Source organism: Oncorhynchus mykiss, chromosome 12, assembly GCF_057628025.1.
Source record: "Oncorhynchus mykiss isolate SJ-2025 chromosome 12, ASM5762802v1, whole genome shotgun sequence".
In the NCBI taxonomy this organism is placed as follows: domain Eukaryota; kingdom Metazoa; phylum Chordata; class Actinopteri; order Salmoniformes; family Salmonidae; genus Oncorhynchus; species Oncorhynchus mykiss.
Genome location: NC_143033.1, coordinates 65386981 through 65412720, shown reverse-complemented (window position 1 = coordinate 65412720; position 25740 = coordinate 65386981). Strand labels below are relative to the sequence as shown.

General features: G+C 43.5%; 1 protein-coding gene and 1 long non-coding RNA gene across 2 annotated transcripts; one reads left to right on the top strand and one right to left on the bottom strand.

The window, feature by feature from the left end:
* Positions 1-2090: 2090 nt before the first annotated feature.
* Positions 2091-5731, bottom strand: LOC149979249 (uncharacterized). Its single transcript, XR_016485183.1, has 2 exons — positions 5609-5731; positions 2091-3342 (listed from the first exon to the last, which is right to left on the bottom strand). It is a non-coding gene; the product is annotated as an uncharacterized LOC149979249 (long non-coding RNA).
* Positions 5732-5790: 59 nt separating this feature from the next.
* LOC110537928 (major vault protein) lies at positions 5791-24884 on the top strand. The gene is made up of 17 exons (XM_036938000.2): positions 5791-6457; positions 10445-10614; positions 12641-12836; positions 13154-13277; positions 13711-13842; positions 13993-14087; positions 14844-15080; positions 15267-15392; positions 15624-15824; positions 20719-20954; positions 21182-21379; positions 21534-21678; positions 21873-22084; positions 22983-23099; positions 23462-23588; positions 23774-23962; positions 24314-24884. The coding sequence occupies exons 1-17, from the start codon at positions 6455-6457 to the stop codon at positions 24434-24436; spliced, it is 2631 nt and encodes an 876-aa protein (XP_036793895.2). The 5' UTR covers positions 5791-6454; the 3' UTR covers positions 24437-24884.
* The last annotated feature ends 856 nt before the right edge of the window (positions 24885-25740 follow it).

The following is a 25740-nucleotide window of genomic DNA, read 5'->3' as shown; positions in this document are numbered from 1 at the left end:
GAGCATGTACCCAGGGCTCTGCAATTCAGTTTCACTAGGGTCAAAGTAGGACTACTGCTGCTTGTGAAATACAGCCAATACTGTCTGAAATGCATGTCATGTCTGTACCTATATTTAGAAAAGAAGGATTTCATTTTTATTATAGCTCAATTTGAGGGTAGGCTAGTCTGAAACTGGAGTGGGATTCTATAAATGGAAAATATACTATAAATATATTGTATTTTAGTTGAACATAGACTAATTCCTTTTAGCAGATAGAAATATAACATTAGATTGTGGAGAATTGTACACAGTGCCAATAGACCCCCTTGAACTTCTTTCTCGTTTTGCTGTCTCAAAATCCAATCTAAAAAGGGATTCAATTAGATTGTGTTCTACAATTCTACACAACCTACTCCAGATATTCAAAGTGAAAGAAAGTTATAGAACATTTTCCAAATTAAGAAGTAATAACTCTCCATCCCCCTGAGGTAATACTTGGTGGAAGCACCTTTGGCAGCCATTACAGCTGTGAATAATTTTCATTAAGATTTGACCAACTTTGCACAACTAGGGCATAGGGCATAGGGCATTAGGGCATAGTATATCCATATTTTTGGTCAAATTTGCTCAGGCTCAGTAAATTTGGTTGGGCATCATTGATGGGCAGCTTTATTTAAACCCCTCTGATTTTTTTTAAAGCAGGACTGAGACTAGACCACTCAGGAACACTAAACACCTCTTGGAAAGCAATTCTGGTGTGTATTTGGCATTACATTTTGTGATATTGTCTCGCTGAAAAATAAACCTCTATCCCAGGTTTAGGTTTTCAGAAGACTGAGGCAGTTTCCCTTTACTTTTTACCTGGCCTTTGCTCCTTTCATATTTATTTTGATCCTGGCAAACTCCCCAGTCCCTGCCGATGACAAGTATACCCATAACATGATACTGCCAACACAATACTTGGCTTCTTATATAAATAGTCTGGAAGCTGCTGAAAAGGCCAGATATTTAAACAAACTGGATTAAGTGGGCCTTGAAATGTGTCCCTTTGCTATGGGAGACGCCGACTGAACAAACTATCTGAGCCACCATTATCTCACACATACGGTATCATCCAATGATTTATATATACACTAGATGACAGACAGGGGGCGCTGTTTTGACGCCACCACGCCTCCATCTTTGCACTCCCCCACTGTTGTAATAATATTTTGGAAGCTATCAAAATGCATTTACTAATATCTACATTCGTTTTTGCAACGTGTATTTTCTTACATTCCAATGCATACTTTTAAATTACATTATGTGAGCTAAATCTTTTTATTCTTCCTTAAAGTATACATTTTGGAAGTTCTAATTTTACTGTCCCCACTTCAACAAAAAATACTTATATGTCTTTGAACCATTAAACATGAAATACTGTATAATTCCATTCATTCCTATGGAGGACTGCTTTTCTGAGGAGTGCCAATATGGCCAATCAATGGCTTCAAAGCATCTAGAAATCATAGCATTAGAAATCCAGGGTTTATATACATATTTGGTATCATCACACAATTACATAGTTGCCTAAGTAGCAGCCTAAGAAAATACCTCCTGTAAATGTGTTGCTACATATTTTGATATTTTTTTAGGTATTTTCAATAATTGTTTTTTGATGAAGCTCTTTTGTTTTTGATAACATTGAGATTTTATTGGATGTTTTTTATTTAACTAGGCAAGTCAGTTCTTATTTACAATGACGGTCTACCCTGGCCAAACCCTAACCCGGATGCTGCCCTGTGGGACTTCCAATCACGGCCGGTTGTGATACAGCCTGGAATCAAACCAAGGTCTGTAGTGACGCCTCTAGCACTGAGGTGCAGTGCCTTACGCTTCGAACACATTGCGTTTTAGTACACCAGAAGTACATTCATTTCCAATGGAACGCTGCGTTTGCCTTGCAGCATTGCGTTGGAGAGGCAGTTGCAGAGCGTTCTGTGTGGTGCAGGTGCATCAAATTGTACGGTAAACTTGACAGGAAGTAGCAAATTGTGAATGTTGAATTTTTGTTGCACACATATCCAGTAAAAACTGAGATTACATTATAAAAACATTAGATTGTATCATTTCTTTACATTGTGTTTTATTATTTATTCGATGACATCTGAAAAGGTATTGTGAGAGCCTATAATATAATTTCCCTCCAAAATAGCGAAATGCAATAATAGTCAAGATAGTAGAGAGAGGCTCTTCCAACAATGAGACCAACGTTGAGGAAGGTGGTTTTGATCGCGCTGTTGGGCTGGGACCAACCCCGCCGAAAGCGCATGTCTGTGTGGGTCCAGAGGTGGTTGAAGTTCCGAAAGCATGCAGGTGAGTTCCACCGTCTCATTCAAGAGCTTCGACAATTTCGAGAGGAATTTAGAAGTTACTTTCGTCTGGACCGAAGCGATCACCTGCTCCAGATGGTTGGAGCCAGGATCGCCCGGATGGATACCAACTACCGGGGTCCATTAGCCCAGTTGAACTTCTGGCGATGTGTCTCCTGTAAGCTACATTCTAGTGGATTTTTAAACTCTTTGATGCCGTAATTGATTGATATTAGATATATTTTACGTGCAACCTAGCTAGTTAATATACCCTATGTGACATGAGATGTACTTTTATAGAATGTTCATTAGGACTGTAGCTTTTCCCAGAGTTGGTTTAAAATCCGTATTCGGAGCAAGGTTCGTTTTTGAATGCGCCTTTGGGATTCTGGCAGCCCGGTGGAGAATGTATCGGCGTGCTTGGTCTCAGTCCCTAAAATGTCGATGCCTGCGTGAAGTTCTCCACAACGACCTGTAGAGGTCATTCCAGGTCCCGTTCCGGATGGAGACTGGCACGCCAAATGGTCACCTTCCTGATGTCACCAACAACCAACAACGCCCCCAGACAGGCGCTCCAGGTGAGAGAAGCTGACCACCTACTTCTCATCGCCAGCAGGTGAAGTCCCATGGCAGCATGCCTTGGAGTGAAACGGCTCTTTTAAGAGCCCCCTAACACCAAGGTTATTATAATAACCATCCACCATTGTATCTCCCCCCCCCCCCCCCCAGATTATTTTATGTCTCCTTGCCTCTCTTCATTTGGAAGTTATGTTTAAGTGAAATTTGGGAGTAAAGACCACACCTTAAACCCTTCCCTCTCCCATTAACATCAGGTGAGCAGGACCTCTTAAGGTTATACGACATACAGTTAGTATGATAACAATGGGAAAAGGTAACCTAGGGTCCATACAAATAGTAGTTTACCACCATCTTCACTGGTCTGACAAAATGCAGGTGGGGAAAAAAACTATTGGGAAGAGAATGTTTTTACTTTCATCTTGTCTTAGATCTGCAAAGATGTAGGGAAGAAATAAACAGATTAAGTCTACATTAGATATGAATAAACACATGAAACTGACTATGAAAACATTAGAATTAATAAGTATTCAAGTACAGGAAAGAACATGACAGGTATGTGTGTTGTAAAAAAATAAAAACTATTGAAAATGTGTGTGTGCGTGTGAAAATACTAAAATGAATGTGTAACCTGTAATCTGTAAGAACAACAAGAGCATGTATTTTTGGCACAACTGAAAACAGATACAGGGACTACTCATAAAGCCTAGACGTAGTAGGGGAACTTCCGACATGGCCATAAAGACAGAAAGGGCAGGGCACTGGAGATCTGAGGTACGGAGAGGAGTGGAGGAGAGGTGTGTGTGCGAGTCTGAAAAAAACTAAGAGTGAATGTGTAGCCACAATACAGGTAAACACACATTTCACCTTTAGTCTTGTGTAAAAAAAAAAAAAACGAGCGCATCAAAATTCTCTGGTGTGTCAGTGTCAATTCAGTCAATTTTCCTGCAATCTATGTACAACTAACAATGAATGCTATCCTATGTATTGAGAAACTACTAACAAGGACAGGACATAGTAAGCGGAACAAGGACAGTTGGAAAATTTCAATTGCATTTCCTTGATTCCTCGAGGGTCACAATCTCAGATCCAGAGGTGCTTCCTCCATTTCATCCTCTTCCATGGCTGCACCACCACCGGTCACACAGCAGAGATGAACGATGATGTAGACGTTGTAGAGGGTCTCGCTGCACCACCACACAGCAGAGATGAACGATGATGTAGACGTTGTAGAGGGTCTCGCTGCACCACCACACAGCAGAGATGAACGATGATGTAGACGTTGTAGAGGGTCTCGCTGCACCACCACACAGCAGAGATGAACGATGATGTAGACGTTGTAGAGGGTCTCGCTGCACCACCACACAGCAGAGATGAACGATGATGTAGACGTTGTAGAGGGTCTCGCTGCACCACCACACAGCAGAGATGAACGATGATGTAGATGTTGTAGAGGGTCTCGCTGCACCACCACACAGCAGAGATGAACGATGATGTAGACGTTGTAGAGGGTCTCGCTGCACCACCACACAGCAGAGATGAACGATGATGTAGACGTTGTAGAGGGTCTCGCTGCACCACCACACAGCAGAGATGAACGATGATGTAGACGTTGTAGAGGGTCTCGCTGCACCACCACACAGCAGAGATGAACGATGATGTAGACGTTGTAGAGGGTCTCGCTGCTCCGGTGGAGGAGGGTGGTCTCACTTGTAAATTACGTTGAGGGCCTTGATGCACCAGTGGCGCCCACACTGGAGGAGGACGTAAAGGGTCTGGCTGTAAAATTGCCACTCGTTGCCCGAGGCACAACAAATGGATCCAGAAAAGAAAGAATGTGGCAGAAGCGCCAAGGCTGCTGACCCTGAAGCTGCTGACCCAGACCTCTTCTCTTTCTCTGTCCTTCTCTCTCTGATGCCTGTCCCTGAGTCCTCTCCACTTCCTCCTACAGTCTTCTTCTACATAGACATGAACATGATAAGCCAAACCATCACCTAGCATTACTTTGGTTTTTAGATAGCCATCATGGACATGTCACCCGTGAGCTACAATTTTAATGAAGTCCTTTTATCCCTCTTTTATTCCTCTTTTTTCTCCTCTTATTTATTTTTATTTTTTATTTTTTTACCTCTATTTTTAAAACAAAACACCACGAATTCATGTCGGGAAAAGCAAAAAGGCGAAACTAACCGTTCTGATAAAAACCTTAGGGCATTCAGCCTCGGGTGATGCCATGCTGACCACACCCTTCTTCCTTGTTCCTGGCCTGCCCTGCCTCTTCCACTAATCCAATTGTTTCTTATGGACAGAAAAGAGCAGAGGCTCTGAGCTGTCCGATCAGGTCCATTGTCTACTACCTACTGTACACATAGACACACAAATTATCAGGGGTACAGTAGTATCTACCATTTCTATTACTATTTATCTGACATACACACTCACACTCTTTCAAACATTATCATTTGGGCAAGTTATCAGGGGTAGTAACTAGCATAATTTATATGGCTATTTCTTTCACACACACACCTCATTGGCTAGGTTAGGATAACTAGTCACATCTAGCACAAGCTCACTACTAAACTGACCTGGCAATACTACTATCGTGGACACTTGTCTCCAAGCAGAATTTTTTTGTGTTTATGTCCCAGTAGCTGTCAGCAGTTGTGTCAAAAATACATCGTTTTGAGGATACTGCTTACATGATTCTCTCCTCCATGTGTCCAACCGTCTGCAAAAGATACCTGCATCAGTATAGTCGCTTAGCTGTGCATAATGTTATGCAGCATTGATGCAATGACGCAGTCGGTGTGTTCGGGACTGATGACGTGAAAGAAATCGAGTTATGGTAGCCTACCACAGGGTTATGCCGCGTTCATGTACCAGTCGGAACTTGGAAATTCGGATATTTCAGACTTGTTAACTGTCTGAAGTTATACACGTACCGCGTTCATCAGTCGGACATTTTTAAGTTTCCTAGTTCCGACTGGCACCTGAACGTAGCATTTATTATAAAAAATGTTTTAAAAACATTTGTCAGTACTGCGTCAATAGGCTCCTAGAGCAAAGTAACTAGATACTACAATGGTTTTCGTACTATTAAGCGTATCTAGTACATTTATGAATATCTACATAACAGCAGTCGTCCAGTAAATCACGTTACTTGTAATCGTTTTTCCGGGATTGCTTACGCATGGTTTCCACTAGATAGCCCTGCCACAAAGTAAAAATGGTCTATATCGTAAATTATTTTGAAAGTAAGTGCTTTTTGGTCTTATTTTAAGGTTCGTCTTGTGCATGAGGTTGGCAGTGTGGTTAAGGTTAGGTTAAAAATCACATTTTAAAGAAGAGAAATTCTAGAAATAGGCGGGGTTTATGACTTTGTGTCTGTGGTAACTAGTGACGCCTCTTCTGCATAGCCTAGCCAGGCACGCCCACCCACTCAAAACACACATACGCGCAAATAAAGTTGTTAAAAAAAACAGACCATCTGGCTACAGACGTTTGCCAAGCTAGGAGAAGTGGAGAATCTCCTCAATTATTCAACAATGGTAAGAAACTCTCATAGCTACTCTAGATTAGTTAGTAGCCGTTCTGCCGTGTGGCGCACCGTATCTCAGTGTTAGAGGCGTCACTACAGACCCAGGTTCGAGCCTGGGCTATATCATAACCGGCCGTGATTGGGAGTCCCATTGGGTCGCGGGGTTAGGGTATGGCCGGGGTAGGCCGGCATTGTAAATTTGTTCTTAACTGACTTGCCTAGTTAGATAAATAAAGTGCATGCTCTAGTACTGGAAAAGGAAACTTCTACAACTTGTGTTTGTGAAACAGAATGCGCTTTCAGTTTAAAAAATAACATTTACATCTCAACTTGGTTAAGCTTTAAGCTTACATTTACATTCTGAACTTTTGGAATCTGTTCTCAAGACATTTCAAAAGTTGCTAATAAAACGCCTAGAACATAACTTCCAAATGAAAATGCGTCATACTTCCTTGGAGTTGACTGGTCACAGCATTGAAAGGGATACACAGTGTCCGGTTTCCCAAAAATATCTTATTAAGGCTATGTTCATCGATAAACTTAGCCTTAAGATGAATTTGAGGACGGAATAATGTACTGTTAAAGTATTAGAACTAGCCCTTACAATAATGCTTTGTGTGCTATTTCCTAATTCTGTAAGGGAAACACCTATATCACCTGGTACGGAACTAACCGCAAAACAGATGCACTTTACCCACTCAAATAAACTATCATGTCCATATCTCTTACACCACTGATTGTAAATGCTTTATCTATGGGGTTCCTCTCTCCCTCTAAGCAGCAGAGATTAACGTTATGCTCTTTGACTCATTCTGCAACATTTTATTTTCCACTGTGTTCAATGTAGGGCAAGCTATCTCTTCTACGGAAGTTGATATGTCAGGCTTAGATTTGACCCAAGTTGAAAAGGGGAGATTTTATTTTGTAGACACTTGCACACTTACATCTGCATTTCTGCCTCTAGAACACAGAGCATTATCAATGCAAAACAAGTTGCTGTGGAGACAACAAACTTCACATGCCAGATGAGTTTAAGACCAAAAGCATGACTGATCATTGCAATTTGAAATCAGGACCAAATTTATGCATCCACTGCTGTCTGAAAATATATGTGCACCCCCCCCCACACACACACACACAAATTAAAGCACTTGACATTTTGTTGTATACCATATGTGCTTTTGGTGTCATGGATGGGATTGTTTCTGTGAGATGGTGTGGGTGACGATGGTTACTGTCCCTTCACACCTAGTACAGTACACAGCGCGCACCTCATGAGCTCAATGTAGACGCTATAGTACATGAGCTATGTGTACTGTCTGTCCCTCTTGCTTGATAGTTCTTGAGTGGGTGGAGGCACTGTACAGTGAAATAGCAATAGTTTTGGGCGTGCCAGTTTGAAAGGTGTGTGTCTATATGACCGATTTGTCATGTGTTTGGCACAGATGTGTGTACCTGGTGGGAGTGTCCATAGTTTTGCCTCGTATAAAGAGACCCGTACTTACTTTTGTTCTGTCAAGCCCTATTACCTGGCCCATCCAGTTTGCTTCAGTTGCCCCAGTAGTGTTATCGTCAGGTGTATTTGCTCTCACAATTCAGGAGCGTTCCAACAAATGTATGATCATGACGGTTAAAGAACACTGTCCAATGGGAATCATTTTCTCTTGAGTTATAGCATACACTCTAGTATAAATAGTAATTCCCTAAACGCAGACAGTGGTGGAAAAAGTACCCAATTGTCATACTTGAGTAAAAATAAAGATACCTTCATAGACAATTATTCAAGTAAAAGTGAAAATCACCCAGTAAAATACTACTTGAGTAAAAGTTTTAAAGTATTTGGTTTTAAATATACTTAAGTATCAAAAGTAAAGGTAATTGCTCAAATATACTTAAGTAAAAGTATAAATGATTTCAAATTCCATATTAAGCAAACCAGACTGCAGCATTTTATTATAATGTTAGGTTTTTGGACACCAGGGGCACATTCCAACATCATTTACAAACAGAGTCCACCAGATCAGAGGCAGTAGGGATGACCAGGGATGTTCTCTTGATAAGTGTGTGAATTGGACAATTTTCCTGGCATGCTAAAGCATTCAGAAAGTGTCAGGGGAAAATGTATGATGTACAGTGCCTTGCGAAAGTATTCGGCCCCCTTGAACTTTGCGACCTTTTGCCACATTTCAGGCTTCAAACATAAAGATATAAAACTGTATTTTTTTTGTGAAGAATCAACAAGTGGGACACAATCATGAAGTGGAACGACATTTATTGGATATTTCAAACTTTTTTAACAAATCAAAAACTGAAACATTGGGCGTGCAAAATTATTCAGCCCCTTTACTTTCAGTGCAGCAAACTCTCTCCAGAAGTTCAGTGAGGATCTCTGAATGATCCAATGTTGACCTAAATGACTAATGATGATAAATACAATCCACCTGTGTGTAATCAAGTCTCCGTATAAATGCACCTGCACTGTGATAGTCTCAGAGGTCCGTTAAAAGCGCAGAGAGCATCATGAAGAACAAGGAACACACCAGGCAGGTCCGAGATACTGTTGTGAATAAGTTTAAAGCCGGATTTGGATACAAAAAGATTTCCCAAGCTTTAAACATCCCAAGGAGCACTGTGCAAGCGATAATATTGAAATGGAAGGAGTATCAGACCACTGCAAATCTACCAAGACCTGGCCGTCCCTCTAAACTTTCAGCTCATACAAGGAGAAGACTGATCAGAGATGCAGCCAAGAGGCCCATGATCACTCTGGATGAACTGCAGAGATCTACAGCTGAGGTGGGAGACTCTGTCCATAGGACAACAATCAGTCGTATATTGCACAAATCTGGCCTTTATGGAAGAGTGGCAAGAAAGCCATTTCTTAAAGATATCCATAAAAAGTGTCGTTTGAAGTTTGCCACAAGCCACCTGGGAGACACACCAAACATGTGGAAGAAGGTGCTCTGGTCAGATGAAACCAAAATTGAACTTTTTGGCAACAATGCAAAACGTTATGTTTGGCGTAAAAGCAACACAGCTGAACACACCATCCCCACTGTCAAACATTGTGGTGGCAGCATCATGGTTTGGGCCTGCTTTTCTTCAGCAGGGACATGGAAGATGGTTAAAATTGATGGGAAGATGGATGGAGACAAATACAGGACCATTCTGGAAGAAAACCTGATGGAGTCTGCAAAAGACCTGAGACTGGGACGGAGATTTGTCTTCCAACAAGACAATGATCCAAAACATAAAGCAAAATCTACAATGGAATGGTTCATAAATAAACATATCCAGGTGTTAGAATGGCCAAGTCAAAGTCCAGACCTAAATCCAATCGAGAATCTGTGGAAAGAACTGAAAACTGCTGTTCACAAATGCTCTCCATCCAACCTCACTGAGCTCGAGCTGTTTTGCAAGGAGGAATGGGAAAAAATGTCGGTCTCTCGATGTGCAAAACTGATAGAGACATACCCCAAGCGACTTACAGCTGTAATCGCAGCAAAAGGTGGCGCTACAAAGTATTAACTTAAGGGGGTTGAATAATTTTGCACGCCCAATTTTTCAGTTTTTGATCTGTTAAAAAAGTTTGAAATATCCAATAAATGTCGTTCCACTTCATGATTGTGTCCCACTTGTTGTTGATTCTTCACAAAAAAAATACAGTTTTATATCTTTATGTTTGAAGCCTGAAATGTGGCAAAAGGTCGCAAAGTTCAAGGGGGCCGAATACTTTCGCAAGGCACTGTAAGAAGTACATTATTTTCTTTAGGAATGTAGTGAAGTAAAAGTATTGTAAAAATGGCTACTTCAAGGGGCCTGTTCTGGAGGACATAACATTACAGAACCTTTCAGATAATCATATATCTGTTCTATAATCTATATCTTGTCTATCTGTCAGAATAGGAAATTGTGTCAGCTCTATTTCATTATATTGTGGTACGTTTCACATCACTGAATAGACCCCTGTTAACTCTTTCCACCCCGGCCGTTCCAGATGACATCCAAGAATGGCGGGAGCAGAGGCGGTGTGGAATTTGTGGGGCATGCGGATGTGTCAATCATTCGTATTCCGCCCCACCACTACATCCATGTCCTTGACCAAAACACCAATATCGCCCGTGTGGAGATAGGACCACTCACCTACATCAGACAGAACAATGAGAAGTGAGGAAGTGTGTGTGTGTGTGTGTGTTTTTATCTGATAAGGTCTGCATGTAGTTTCCTAATTACTAGTGCGATTGGTTGTTTTCAGTTTCTTCTAAGCCTCCTGATGCCAAACAAGCCATTTCTCTCTGTGGTTACAGCATCACACACTATTTGACAGCACACTTCGAACGTTACCAACTATCAAGTTTGTAATGGCACCTTTTAGGTGTTTCTTTACAGGTTTAGGTTAGTCAACATATGCCTTGTACAAACACGTTTACACTCAGTTCTGGACGACTGTGTGATCACACTCTCCGTAGCCGATGAAAGACCTTTAAACAGGTCAACATTCACAAGGCCGCTGGGCCAGACGGATTACCAGGACGTGTAGTCCGAGCAGGTTGTTGACCAACTGGAAAATGTCTTCACTGACATTTTCAACCTGTCCCTGATTGAGTCTGTAATACCAACATGCTTCAAGCAGACCACCATAGTCCCTGTGCCCAAGAACACTAAGGTAACCTGCCAAAATGACTACCAACCCGTAGTACTCACGTCTGTAGTCATGAAGTGCTGGTCATGGCTCACATCAACACAATTATCCCAGAAACCCTAGACCCACTCAAATTTGCATACCGCCCCAACAGATCCAGAGATGATGCAATCTTTATTGCACTCCACACTGCCCTTTCACACTTGGACAAAAGGAACACCTACGTAAGAATGCTATTCATTGACTACAGCTCAGCGTTCAACACCATAGTGCCCTCAAAGCTCATCACTAAGCTAAGGATCCTGGGACTAAACACCTCCCTCTGTAACTGGATCCTGTACTTCCTGACATGCTGCTTAAGGGTAGGTAACAACACATCTGCCATGCTGATCCTCAACATGGGGGCCCCTCAGGGGTACATGCTCAGTCCCCTCCTTTACTCCCTGTTCACTCATGACTGCATGGCCAGGCACGACTCCAACACCATCATTAAGTTTGCTGATGACGCAACAGTGGTAGGCCTGATCACCGACAACGATGAGACAGAGACCTGGCCATGTAGTGCCAGGATAACAACCTCTCCCTTCATGTGATCAAGACAAAGGAGATGATTGTGGACTACAGGAAAAGGAGGGCCGAACACGCCCCCATTCTCATTGATGGGGCTGTAGTGGAGCAGGTTGAGAGCTTCAAGTTCCTTGGTGTCCACATCACCAACAAACTATCATGGTCCAAACACACCAAGACAGTCATGAAGAGGGCACAACAAAGCCTATTCTCCCTTAGGAGACTGAAAAGATTTGGCATGGGTTCTCAGATCCCTAAGTTCTACAGCTGCACCATCAAGAGCATCCTGACTGATTGCATCACTACCTGGTATAGCAACTGCTTGGCCTCCGACCGCAAGGCACTACAGAGGACAGTGCGTACCACCCAAGCTTCCTGCCATCCAGGACCTCTATACCAGGCGGTGTCAGAGGAAGGCCCTAAAAATTGTCAGACTCCAGCCACCCTAGCCATAGACTGTTCTCTCTGCTACCACACGGCAAGCGGTACCGGAGTGCCAAGTCTAGGTCCAAGAGGCTTCTAGACAGCTTTTACTCCCCCCCCCCGGTATAGAGGTCCTGGATGACTCCTGAACAGCTAATCAAATGGCTTCCCAGACTATTTGCACCCCCCCCCTTTTCTGCTGCTTGCTACTCTGTTTATTATCTATGCGTAGTCACTTTAACTATACATTCATGTGCATATTACCTCAATACCGGTGCCCCCGCACATTGACTCTGTACCGGTACCCCTGTATATAGCCTCGCTACTGTTATTTTACTGCTGCCCTTTAATTATTAGTTATTTGTAATTTTTTTACTTATCTATTTTTTACTTAACACCTATTTTTCTTTAAAACATTGTTGGTTAAGGGCTGTAAGTAAGCATTTCACTGTAAGGTACCTGTTATATTCGGGCGCATGTAACAAATACAATTTGATGTACAGAATCGGTGTAGATTAGTGTGTCAGTCACTAGGTGACTGTATCGTCCCCTCCTTCCCAGAGTGCTGTTCTCCCCCGCGCGAATGACCATGGTCCCTCCTCGCCACTACTGCGTGGTGCTCAACCCCGTCGCTCGCGACGACAACGGACAGGTGCTCTTCGACCAATCGGGACAGGCCAAGCTTCGCCATGCTGACCTGGAGATCCGGCTCACCCAGGACCCTTTCCCCCTCTACCCCGGAGAGGAGATCCAGCAGGTACTGTCTGACTGTTAGACGTCAGCGCTAAAGCCTAGGTGTTAGCAGTGCAGGGTGCTAATGCAAGTCTTCAGGTGTCCGAGCAGAGGTTACTCAGTACACAAGTGTGGTTCACTGAAACCCCTCCATTATGATCCCATTGAGCTAAAGCGTAGGCATTCACTTGGATAGATAATATAACTGTCTGGGACCTGGGTGCTAGCCCCGTTCTCCTGCATGCCACAACTGTGTTAGCCTGCGGAGTTAAAGCATAGGCATTAGAAGTTTGGAGAGTTAAAGCAATTATGTTTTTTTCCTCTATCCCCACCCACTCCCAGAACATGACAGCACTGCAGATCGTCTACCCAGACACTGCTCTGCGCCTGCAGGCTTTGCTGGACTTTGAGGACGCGGGAGGAGAGAAGAGGGTTGCCGGAGATGAGTGGCTGTTTGAAGGGCCAGGTGAGTTCTCTGGGTTCAACTCCTAACACATCCATTACAACTTTCCTTGGGTCCTTACAGTGGTCATATTGACATTGATCAATGCATATATTTTTTTGGACCAAATCAGAGCATTGTTTTAACGAGATAGCTAGTGCTCTTTCAATTTGTTTCTAATTTAACTTGCTGAAGTCAAATCCAATTTGATTCATCACGTGCACAGTTTACAGCAGGTGTAAAAGGTGCAGTGAAATACATTATTGAGAGCTCTCAACAGTGCAGTACAATACCAATATAATCAAAGTCCAAAAAAACAAGTAGTAGAAGAAAGTAGTATGCAAGAAACATAGTATATTCCAAACGGTATGTAGTACCCGATTCTAAACACAGCCTGGTTGCCTAATAATGCTTCTTTAACCCCTGACCCCTAACCTCTGCCCACCCCCAACCATAGGGACGTACATCCCCAGAAAGGAGGTGGCGGTGCTGGAAACCATCAAGGCCACGGTGATCAGAGAGAACCAGGCCATCCGCCTCCGAGCGCGCAAGGAGGGCGTGGACAGGGGCGGAGTCCGCAGGGTCACTGGTGAGACACATATATACTGTATTTAATATATTTTTTATTGTATATATAATGTATGTACACAAGTAGCAGATGTATCGCTATCATACACAGACGTGCGCACACACCTACCTAGCTGAGTGATTGTGTGTGTGTGTGTGTGTGTGTGTCCAGGTGAGGAGTGGCAGGTGAGAAAGGTGGGGGCGTATCTACCAGGGGCTCATGAGGAGGTCCTCGACATCGTCAACGCTTTCATCCTCACTGACAAGGTAACACCTCTCTCGCCCTCACTTTATCTAGAACCCCCCCCCTCCCTCCTTCTCTCTTCCACTTTACCTATCACTTACTCCCTCGCTTCTCTCTCCCTCTATCCTTCTCTCCCTCTCTTTGACCTATCACTCACCTTCCTTCTCTCTCCTATCTCTCTTGTATTAATGCCAAAATGTGGGGCTCAAAATGGGTGGGGCAGCCCTGAATGACGGGTCGCCACTGGGCATGCAATAATGTAGCCTAAATCAAGAGTGGGCCTATTATTTTTGCTTGCGTATATAGCCAACTCCAAAAACCCAGAGGAGGTTGTGAACTATGAATATGACACTCGCGTGCTTTTGAAAATAGGATTGGTATTATTTTCTATCTGTATCATGATGATCAGATCCTACGGCTGCTCCCTAATGAGGGGGAGTGAATGTTAGGAAAGGGCTGAAATGTGGATAAAAAAATGATTGTTTAAAAATATTATATATATATTTTTTTATATAACAGCGGTTCCACACATCCCCGTGAGAAAAATGTTATTTGCATTTTATTCTGTTATATTCTTACTATAAAATATGTCTGACTGGATAGGTGGGTCTGTTTTTAATAAACAAAACAACGGACTATTGATTTGAATGGCGCAGCCATGGCTGCCTAATTAAACTCAATATGCTCTTCTATTCTTTTGAAAATACATTTTATTAGTTTTATGATGTTTCGTAGGACCTGCCTAAATGAGTTGATGTTTTTTTCCCCCCCACTCTCAGAAAGCACTGCACGTGCGAGCAACGCGGCCATTCCGTGACGCCGGGGGGCGGGACCGGCGCACTGGGGAAGAGTGGCTCGTTACCATGGCGGAGCGGGAGGCACACATCCCGTCTGTTGCCGAGGAAGTGGTGGGAGTGGTCAACGTGACCACGCTGAGCAGCCGTCAGTACTGTGTGATCCTGGACCCGGTGGGACCAGACGGTAAACCACAGCTGGGTCAGAAGAGGGTGGTCAAGGTGAGACTGAACGAGAGCTCCGTCTTTCACGCCTTTTGTGTGGTCACTTGTTTGTGTTTTACACACTTTTTGAGGAAGTTCAGTGACTTCTGTTTTGTTCATTAATTCGCCTTTGTAGCTTTTAGTCACTTCCCCAATGAGCTTTCATTTAACACTGCTCTCTCTCTCCTCTCCTCCTCCTCCCAGGGGGAGCGTTCGTTCTTCCTGCAGCCAGGGGAGCACTTAGAGGAGGGCATCCAGGATGTTTACATTCTCTCTGAGGAGGAGGGCCTGGTGCTGAGGGCCGTAGAGGCCTTCAACGATACGCAGGAGGTGAGGGAAGGCTGGAAGGGTGGAACAATTGAAATGCAGATGGGAGGGGACACAAATGCACCTTGGTCAAATACAACGACGGTCCTAAACAGGACTGTTTGGTTTGGCTGGTACACAATCCATTCAATGTACATTTGGTGCTTTCACACTGTCTCACTCTTTCTCTCTCACTTTCCCTCCCTCTCCTCATCTCTCTTTCCCTCCTCTCTCTCTTCCTCTCCTCTCTGATAGCAGGAGGAGGATGAGGGGGAGGAGGAGAGGGCCAAGCTCTCCCGGAGGGGTGGAGTCCAACGTCGCCCCGGTGACCGCTGGATGCTACGCGGACCAATCGAGTACGTCCCCCCGGCTGCCGTGGAGGTGATGCTACGGCGACAGGCGATCCCATTGGACGAGAACGAAGGGATCTATGTCCGAGACATCAAAACAGGAAAGGTGAGTTTTTACCCAGCGGAATGTCTGAAGACAGGGGCTACGTCCCAAGTGGCAACTTGACCGTTAAGTTTAGGCAATCATTTTGGGATAGGGTTAACCTGAACATGACAGTACATTTTTTTCACATGAATTCCGACTGGGTCAGGAAAGGGTTAAGGTTTGAGATGTGCCTAGCACTGGGATTGAACCGACCATCTTCAGAGCTGTTGCTCACAGTTGAACTAGATGGTAATAGGCGCTCACATTGCCCCTAGTGGACAGTATCCCTCCATGTCTTGTGGAACAGGGGCCTCATTTATGTGTACGTACAAAATACACCCCGACATGTGCGTGCTCCAATTTTCACGCAAAAGTTGGCATTTTTTATATTTCAAAAATCTTGACGTGAGAATGTGCTCACCTCCCTGCAAACTTTAGACCAAGAGTATGCACATCTGCTAGTGGTTGAAATATTGTATTGCAAGTGAGTAGGCTATTTTGTGCAAATGTGGGATATGATGAAAATTAAAAGCAGGAAAGAACAAACAAGAATTCAGCCATTTGCCATTACTGAGAAGAGCAAAAATAATTTGAATTATAAAAAAAAAAATCTAAAATAATACCTAGATATTATTTTATTTTATCTTCACAACCGTTGCAGAATAAATTACTCATCTTTTCTGGCTGTGCTGAGTTCATATTCCCGTCGTAGCCATACAACCAATTACCATGTGAATCTCTCACTTCATTGGACCTAGTAGCCAGGCGTAGACACTGTTTCAGAATGTGCGGGCAGTCCATGTTTCGGTTGGGGAAAAGTCGACGCAAAACAATGTTAAATTCAAACGTTCTGCTGGCAGGTCCACAACCATTTTGACACCGTCCTTTGCGGTGTCAAAAGGTTGAATGGAGGGCGTTTTCCAGGCTGAGTTTTAATGCTTGTTCACGCACGCAGAGTTTTACAACCGGTCTGATTTTATAACGAGAAACATGCATATTTATAGTATGGTGTACGCCAAGTACAACATTTTTGTATGTACGCCGAATAAAATAAAAAATATATATATATATACTTTAAATGTATTTTTTACATTTTATTTTCAGAAATGGCACACGCAATGTTGTGACATTTTAAGCAACGATTATAAATGAGGCCCCTGGACAAACGTCTAAAACTGCAGTGGATCTGGTGTGACCTGGCTGATTCTCTATAGTGCTTGGGCACCTGACTGTCAAACACTTTTTGCTTTCTTTAAAAAAAAAATTAAAAAAATTTCCTGCAATTCCACATTGTTTCTTCAAAAGGGGAATCCATATGAACAGAATACAACTATTTATTAGGTTCTGCCACAAGAAATTATATTGAACTCGAGTACTCAAATTATTTGAATGTATTTTTAAACACAATGCCAGAAAACAAAACGTGTGCAAATACAGTGCCTTGCGAAAGTATTCGGCCCCCTTGAACTTTGCGACCTTTTGCCACATTTCAGGCTTCAAACATAAAGATATAAAACTGTATTTTTTTGTGACGAATCAACAACAAGTGGGACACAATCATGAAGTGGAACGACATTTATTGGATATTTCAAACTTTTTTAACAAATCAAAAACTGAAAAATTGGCCGTGCAAAATGATTCAGCCCCTTTACTTTCAGTGCAGCAAACTCTCTCCAGAAGTTCATTGAGGATCTCTGAATGATCCAATGTTGACCTAAATGACTAATGATGATAAATACAATCCACCTGTGTGTAATCAAGTCTCCGTATAAATGCACCTGCACTGTGATAGTCTCAGAGGTCCGTTAAAAGCGCAGAGAGCATCATGAAGAACAAGGAACACACCAGGCAGGTCCGAGATACTGTTGTGAATAAGTTTAAAGCCGGATTTGGATACAAAAAGATTTCCCAAGCTTTAAACATCCCAAGGAGCACTGTGCAAGCGATAATATTGAAATGGAAGAGTATCAGACCACTGCAAATCTACCAAGACCTGGCCGTCCCTCTAAACTTTCAGCTCATACAAGGAGAAGACTGATCAGAGATGCAGCCAAGAGGCCCATGATCACTCTGGATGAACTGCAGAGATCTACAGCTGAGGTGGGAGACTCTGTCCATAGGACAACAATCAGTCGTATATTGCACAAATCTGGCCTTTATGGAAGAGTGGCAAGAAAGCCATTTCTTAAAGATATCCATAAAAAGTGTTGTTTAAAGTTTGCCACAAGCCACCTGGGAGACACACCAAACACGTGGAAGAAAGTGCTCTGGTCAGATGAAACCAAAATTGAACTTTTTGGCAACAATGCAAGACGTTATGTTTGCCGTAAAAGCAACACACCATCCCCACTGTCAAACATGGTGGTGGCAGCATCATGGTTTGGGCCTGCTTTTCTTCAGCAGGGACAGGGAAGATGGAGCCAAATAGAGGACCCATTCTGGAAGAAAACCTGATGGAGTCTGCAAAAGACCTGAGACTGGGACGGAGATTTGTCTTCCAACAAGACAATGATCCAAAACATAAAGCAAAATCTACAATGGAATGGTTCAAAAATAAACATATCCAGGTGTTAGAATGGCCAAGTCAAAGTCCAGACCTGAATCCAATCGAGAATCTGTGGAAAGAACTGAAAACTGCTGTTTACAAATGCTCTCCATCCAACCTCACTGAGCTCGAGCTGTTTTGCAAGGAGGAATGGGAAAAAATGTCAGTCTCTCGATGTGCAAAACTGATAGAGACATACCCCAAGCGACTTACAGCTGTAATCGCAGCAAAAGGTGGCGCTACAAAATATTAACTTAAGGGGGCTGAATAATATTTGCACGGCCAATTTTTCAGTTTTTGATTTGTGAAAAAAGTTTGAAATATCCAATAAATGTCGTTCCATTTCATGATTGTGTCCCACTTGTTGTTGATTCTTCACAAAAAAATACAGTTTTATATCTTTATGTTTGAAGCCTGAAATGTGGCAAAAGGTCGCAAAGTTCAAGGGGGCCGAATACTTTCGCAAGGCACTGTATCTATATGCCAACAGTGTGCAACAATGGCTAATTTATCATAAAATTACAGATAACCAATCCTAATGGCTAAATTGCCCAATATACAGTATATTCAGTCAATTAAAAACTGCCATTAAGATTAATTTATTGAAACCGTAATATCAACTGGTTATATTGGTCTTCAAAAGACTGAGGCTGTTCAATGGCATAGCCTTGTTTTTGTTCATTTAGCAGACAAGATGCTCTTATTTCCAGAGCCCTTATCACAGTCCTATTAGCACCTATTTTATAGTAATTTAACAGAATAAAATAGAACAACGCTACAGCATACAATGTCATTCTAGATGATTCTGGGCTTCCAACTTTGTGGCCACAGTTTGGGGAAGGCCCTTTCCTGTTTCAGCATGACAATGCCCCTTGCACAAAGCGAGGTCCATACGTAAATGGTTTGTCGAGATCGGTGTGGAAGAACTAGACTCACCTCAAATCCATCGAACAACCTTTGGGATAAATAGGAACGCCGACTGCGAGCCAGGCCTTGTCGCCCAACATCAGTGCCTGACCTCACTAATGCTCTTGTGGCTGAATTGAAGCAAGTCCCCGCAGCAATGTTTCAACATCTAGTGGAAAGCCTTCCCAGAAGAGTGGAGGCTGTTATGGCAGCAAAAGGGGGACCAACTCCATATTAATGCCCATGATTTGGCAATGAGATGTTAAAACTAGCAGGTGTCCAGATTTTTGGTAATGTAGTGTATTTGATGCAATGAGGGTAGAAATTGTTTTTATTTGGACGATTATTACTTATAAAGCAAAGCAGAACTGTTTCATTGAGCTACAAATATTCTGTGATTTTTTTCCATTTTGCGCGTACAGACAGCGCGGCCACATTATAACCGCGAAGCAGCTGCGGTCCCATATGGGGCTCGGTCAGGACTGTTACTTTTTTAACTGAATGAAAACAACATTTTTTAACTGATTTTAATGTTGGGAAAATATATGGTGCAAATGCAGAATGGTGTTAAATGCCTCTAAACAGCTTGGGGAGAAATGATTTCAGATTTAATCATGTAATACTAGGCTTACTGATTATTTCTCATTATCTTCTTGCAAACTGCTCGGTTTTCTGCAAAGGTGCAATCTTTTTTTGGCTGATGGAAGGTTACTTTGAGTCAGTGGGAAGCATCTCAATTGCATGCTCCTTGCGTCCTCTCTCTCCTTCTCAAAACCCATTGGATTAGAAAGCCAGACGTCCAGAGAAGCCTAATCAGACAAAAATGCAATCTGTTAAAGGTGCAATATGTAGAAATCGCTCCGCTGTTTCCTGGTTGCTAAAACTCTTAATAGGTCGCCTTATTTTTGTTTGACAAAACATTATTGTACCATCTAAACTACTGTGAAATATCTTTTTAATAACCAAAAATATATTTTTTCTTCTGTTTTACAAAACCAAAAGTCAAAGATGCAAATATGAAACTTAACAGGAAGTGTAGAAATAGCACACAGAACAGATCTACCTCTTCTTAGACTTGCTTTCAGTGAGAATGACCGATCCATCTATAACTCCCACTTTGGTCGGGTTGCCTAAAAAGTTACATATTGCAGCTTTAATTATTATATAAAACAGACATGTATTTTAATATAGACTAGCGAAAAAACATTGAAAAGGACATGGATACTTTTTCTGGTAAAAAAGTGGGATTGCACCTGCTCCATTGCTCAGGCGTCAATGATATAGTGCACGATTTACCAGGGCCCACAGGATTCTGGTCAAAAGTAGTGTACCATGTACTGTAGGGGGGACATTTAGGACATACACTAAAACACCTGATTCAAATGATCCAGGGAATCCATTCACCTGTTATTTAACAACCTTAAATCCCCCCCCCCCCCCCCCCCATTGGCTGCCTGGCTCTAGGTCCGTGCTGTGATTGGCCACACTTACATGCTGACGCAGGACGAGGAGCTGTGGGCGAAGAATCTGCCTCAGAATGTTGAGACCCTCCTGACCTCCACAAAGGATCCCCTGGCTGACCGCTCAGACCGCAGAAAGGAAGTGGAGATGACGGCCCGGGACAAGACTGAGGTGGTGTCCTACAGGGTTCCCCACAACGCTGCCGTGCAGGTCTACGACTACAGGGAGAAGAAGGCCAGGTAAACATGGCTGACAGGCAGACGGACGTGGAGGGACAATGACACTGGCCCTGTCCAGAAACAACCCATAAAACTAGCCTACATTCCAAATGGCACCCTATTCCCTATATAGTGCACTACTTTTAACCAGAGCACCCCTAGTGTTAACTTTTCCCTTTCGCCCTCCCTCTCTCTTCCCATCCCCTCTCCTCTCTTTCCCTCTCTCCTCCCGCCCTCCCCTCTCTCAGGGTGGTGTTTGGGCCAGAGATGGTAATGTTGGGTCCTGATGAGCAGTTCACTGTGCTTTCCCTGTCGGGGGACAAGCCCAAGAGGACCAATGTCATCAAGGCCGTGTGTCTGCTGCTGGGGCCGGACTTCTTCACTGACATCATCACCATAGAGACGGCCGACCACGCACGCCTGCAGCTGCAGCTCAGCTACAACTGGTAGTGTTTGTGGGGGGGGGGGCGGGCGTATGTGTGTGCTTGAGAATTCTCTGCGATTTGGTCTGTCTCTCTGTGTCCCTAGTCTAGTCTGTAGGCCAGCTGATGCATTTAATCACTCACTCACTCACTCACTCACTTACTCACTCACTCACAGGCACTTTGACCTGAAGTCTCCCGCGGACCCGTCCCAGGCTGCGGCTCTGTTCTCGGTACCAGACTTTGTGGGGGATGCCTGTAAAGCCATCGCCTCCCGCGTCAGAGGAGCCGTCGCCTCCGTGCAGTTTGACGACTTTCACAAGGTCCGTCCACACACCTCAGTCATCTAAATCTGCACTGTTCTTCCTTTTCAACACACTTTTTAAATTCTACATGGCCTCCAGCCCTGAGCGGTTGTAGTTTAGGTAGGCCTATGGAAACCGTAAGCCAATTGATTCAAAGACAACAATAACACCCCCACGCTTTAACCTCTTCTTTAACCACCTCCACTCTACAGAACTCCAACCGGATCATCTGCTCCTCTGTGTTTGGCTTTGATGACAAGCTGGCAGTGCGTCCCAGCCTGCGCTTCCACCAGAACAGTCTGGTCATCAGCAGTGTGGACATCCAGTCAGTGGAGCCGGTGGACCAGAGGACCAGAGACTCCCTGCAGAAGAGTGTCCAGCTGGCCATCGAGATCACCACCAACTCCCAGGAGGCTGCCGCACGGTAGGATACAAGATGCGCGTGCACACACGGCGGGGGGGGGGGGGGGAGATTTCCCCCTCTGAAGCCATCGAAGTTCAAGGCCGAACATGGTACTGCAGGAATTGTTAGCATAAAATAGGATCCCCCCCCATTATAGTGAATGGAAAAATGTCTATCTTTGTATACAAAATTTGAAGACAATCATGACTTCTAATACACTAGATATATTTACTTGAACCGATTTATTTAAAAATCTCATTACAGAAGTTATAAGAATAATTTGTTTGCTAATGGCAGCCTACAGTACACCTGTCTGCCTTCAACTTTAGTTATTTAATGGGGCGGCAGGTTAGTGGTTAGAGAGTTGGACTAGGAACCGGAAGGTTGCAAGTTCAAACCCCCGAGCTGACAAGATCTGTTGTTCTGCCCCTGAACAGGCAGTTCCTAGGCCGTCATTGAAAATAAGAATTTGTTCTTAACTGCCTGGTTAAATAAAGGTTAAAAATGAGAGTGGGCTAGCCTGCAACTCACTTCTTGGAGTAGCTCAAGCTGCACATGTTATGTCTCCATGAGACACCACCCTAAGACTTCATTTGGCTTCAATGCGCCTTCACATAGGAATGAATGGCTCGTGATCGATGGCTTTGTCCATATGTCATTGACAAACACGCATGTGCGCACACACTTACAGGAGCAATTCAGGTTAAGTGCCTTGCTTATTGACTGATTGACTGACATTGACTGATTTTTCACCTAGTTCGGCTAAGGGATTCGAACTAGTGACCTTTTTGATTACTGGCCAACCCTCTCAGTTGCTAGGCTACCTGCCACCAGACAGACACACAGAGTTCATCTTCAGATTGGGTTGTTTTTGCCAATAGGGTAAGCGTTAACTTCTCTCTCCCCTCCCTCCCTACAGCCATGAGGCAGAGCGTCTCGAGCAGGAGGCACGTGGTCGTCTGGAGAGGCAGAGGATCACAGACCAGGCGGAGGCAGAGAAGACCAGGAAAGAGCTGTTGGAGCTGGAGGCCCTCAGGTGACCATTAATGCTCTGCCGCTAACACTAACGAATGTTAGCATCGCTTATGGGAAATGTAATGGTAGGGGGATAGCATTAGCATAACGCTAACACATGTTAGCATCGTTGATGGGAAAATGTTATGGCAAGAGACTAGAATTAGCATGGCTAGAGTTAGCATCATGCTGTTCTTAGTAGTGTGACTGAAGTTGTATCGAGTAAGATTTTAGATCAGAGATCCTAACATAATGCTATTGTGAGTTGTGTGAATGCGGAGGTTAGATATGTGGCGCTGGGGTGAAGAAGTTTCCCCAAGGTACAGCACTAGGATCAGTGTTTCCAACCTTAACCATCTAACAGTGTGTCCTTGTGTTTTGCAGTGCGGCGGTGGAGAGTACAGGGGCAGCCAAGGCAGAGGCCCAGGCCAGAGCAGAGGCAGCCTGTATCCAGGGAGAGGCAGCAGTCAACGAGGCTAAACTGAAGGCTGAGGCCCAGAGGATTGAGGCTGTATGTATCCTCTTGCTGTGTGTTCTACATGGTTTAATTCTGAAACAACCAGTAGTTCACCTGTAATTGCTGACCTGTGTGTGTGGGTCTGTTTTGTTTGATGAATGTTTGAAGGTGTTCTACATTGTGTAATTCTGAAAGGTTCACATACTATGTGTAGCTGACCTGTAATTGTGTGTGTGCAGGAGGGCGAGCTGAACCGTCTGTCCAAGGCGAGGGAGCAAGAGCTAAACTATAAGTCAGAGATGGATCGTTTAGAAGTGGAGAAACAGCAGAAGCTGGCTGAGATAGAGAGCAACCGCTTTAAACAGCTGGTGGACAGTATCGGCGCCGACACCCTGCAGGAGATGGCCAGAGCCGGCCCCGAGCTACAGGTACATAACTCCTGACACACCGTAACACTGTCATATTTGTGCTACACAATACATTTTGTCTGAATAAAAATGGCACCTGGAGAATCCTTAAGCTCTTGCTCGGGTCAGAATCGTTCTGTAGCGTTTGACTTTACGTTTCACAGAGCAGGTCTGTCTTTCTCCCACCCAATCTCAATTTAAATAAATTAGCTATCTTAGCGTGACAAAACATTATCAGGATTTATAAGATACCGTTTAAGATATTGGAACTGGAACACTGGATCTTCTTCAATTAGTTGTAACGGAAAGGAACAATTATCATATTTGATATATAATCTCTCTCGCTTTCTGTCCTTCCCTCCCCTCCCCTAGGTGAAGCTGCTCCAGTCTCTGGGTTTGAAGTCCACCCTGATCACAGACGGCTCTTCTCCCATCAACCTCTTCAGCACGGCCAACGGCCTTCTGGGAGCTTTATCTCAGAGCCCGGGCCAATGAGATGAGGAAGAGAATAGGAAAAGGAGGAGAATGTCGACAAGAAGAGAATTTCCAGTCTGAAAGCATCCCCTACAGATGTGGGATTTCTGGTTGTTTATCCATTATGTCTGATGTAGTAACTGACCATTTAAGGAGATGACATGGGCGACTGTACTGTGGTGATTATTCTGACGTGTGTGTGTGTGTGTGTGTGTGTACACAGCTGTGTGTCTGACTAAAGACGCCCAAGTGAACATTCCCTTGGTTTACATGCCTTTTTTTTTTACTCATCTGTTTGGTGCCGTCGATGCCATAATAAGTGCTGTCCAACTCCATGTGTTGCATATCTCCACTAACCGGAATGCTTGATAGTAAAGGAATCTTTCCTTGTTTGAGGTTTATGCAAATATCTTTCATTCATTTCTTGGTCCATTTATCAAAGAAATTAAAGCATGAACTTTCCCCAAAACATTGAGTGCCAATTCTTCCGTTTGTATCCATGTTCTTTCTGTACACACATCACACACTGGATAATGTGTTTATGTGTTCAGCTTATTCCGTAGTAACTAATAAAAACAACATTAGGCCACATGCTCTGGCCTGATTGATCTATTACAGAGCTCAAATTGTACCATATCATTAATTGAAATGACCGTTGTACAACAATACAAATCTTACTGATTGCACCTTTAATCAATGATTTGATACTGATTACGTTTTTATTAGAAGACTACTGGAGATTTTAGCACCGATTTATTTTTCTCCCTCATTTTGATAGCCTATTTTCGACAATCCCAATGCATATGTGACCATGTAATATACGTAGAACAAAATGGGGTTTAGTTGAAGGTAACGTTAACTGGTAACGTGATCAACTATTCTGTTTGTCCAAAGAGCAAACAGACCCAGTATAACTTGGCCTACACTTCTGTCCACAGGACGTCGCTAGCATACAACACTAAAGTATCCCTCATGGCTCGGCCTGGCTGGTACTGAAAATCTCCACTTCAGGTGCGATGAGCAAAGTTGGGCCAGACATGACCAAATAATAGCCAAGCATGCACTGTATTTTCAATTGCTGGTGAATACTGTTAACAATATTGATCACATGATTATAGGAATAAATATAGGCTAACATAAGTCGGTCAGTGCACCAGCGACAAAGGAACGCTTGAGGGGGTATGACTAACTAAACTGGTATGTGGACGGCGCAAGTGGCGCGTTGGTATCCTATTTGCCCCATCAGCGAAATAGAGCCTGAGAGAAAAAAAATTAAGGAAAGCAGGGCGAGAGAGATAAGCGAGCGAAAGCATGTGCTGCGTCGA

Excerpts from the sequence above, each read along its gene's own strand:
- LOC110537928 (XM_036938000.2), top strand. Across the intron at positions 15,393-15,623 it reads CCTTCAACGATACGCAGGAG|CAGGAGGAGGATGAGGGGGA; the intron begins GTGAGGGAAGGC and ends CCTCTCTGATAG. Across the intron at positions 21,380-21,533 it reads CTGCAGCTCAGCTACAACTG|GCACTTTGACCTGAAGTCTC; the intron begins GTAGTGTTTGTG and ends ACTCACTCACAG.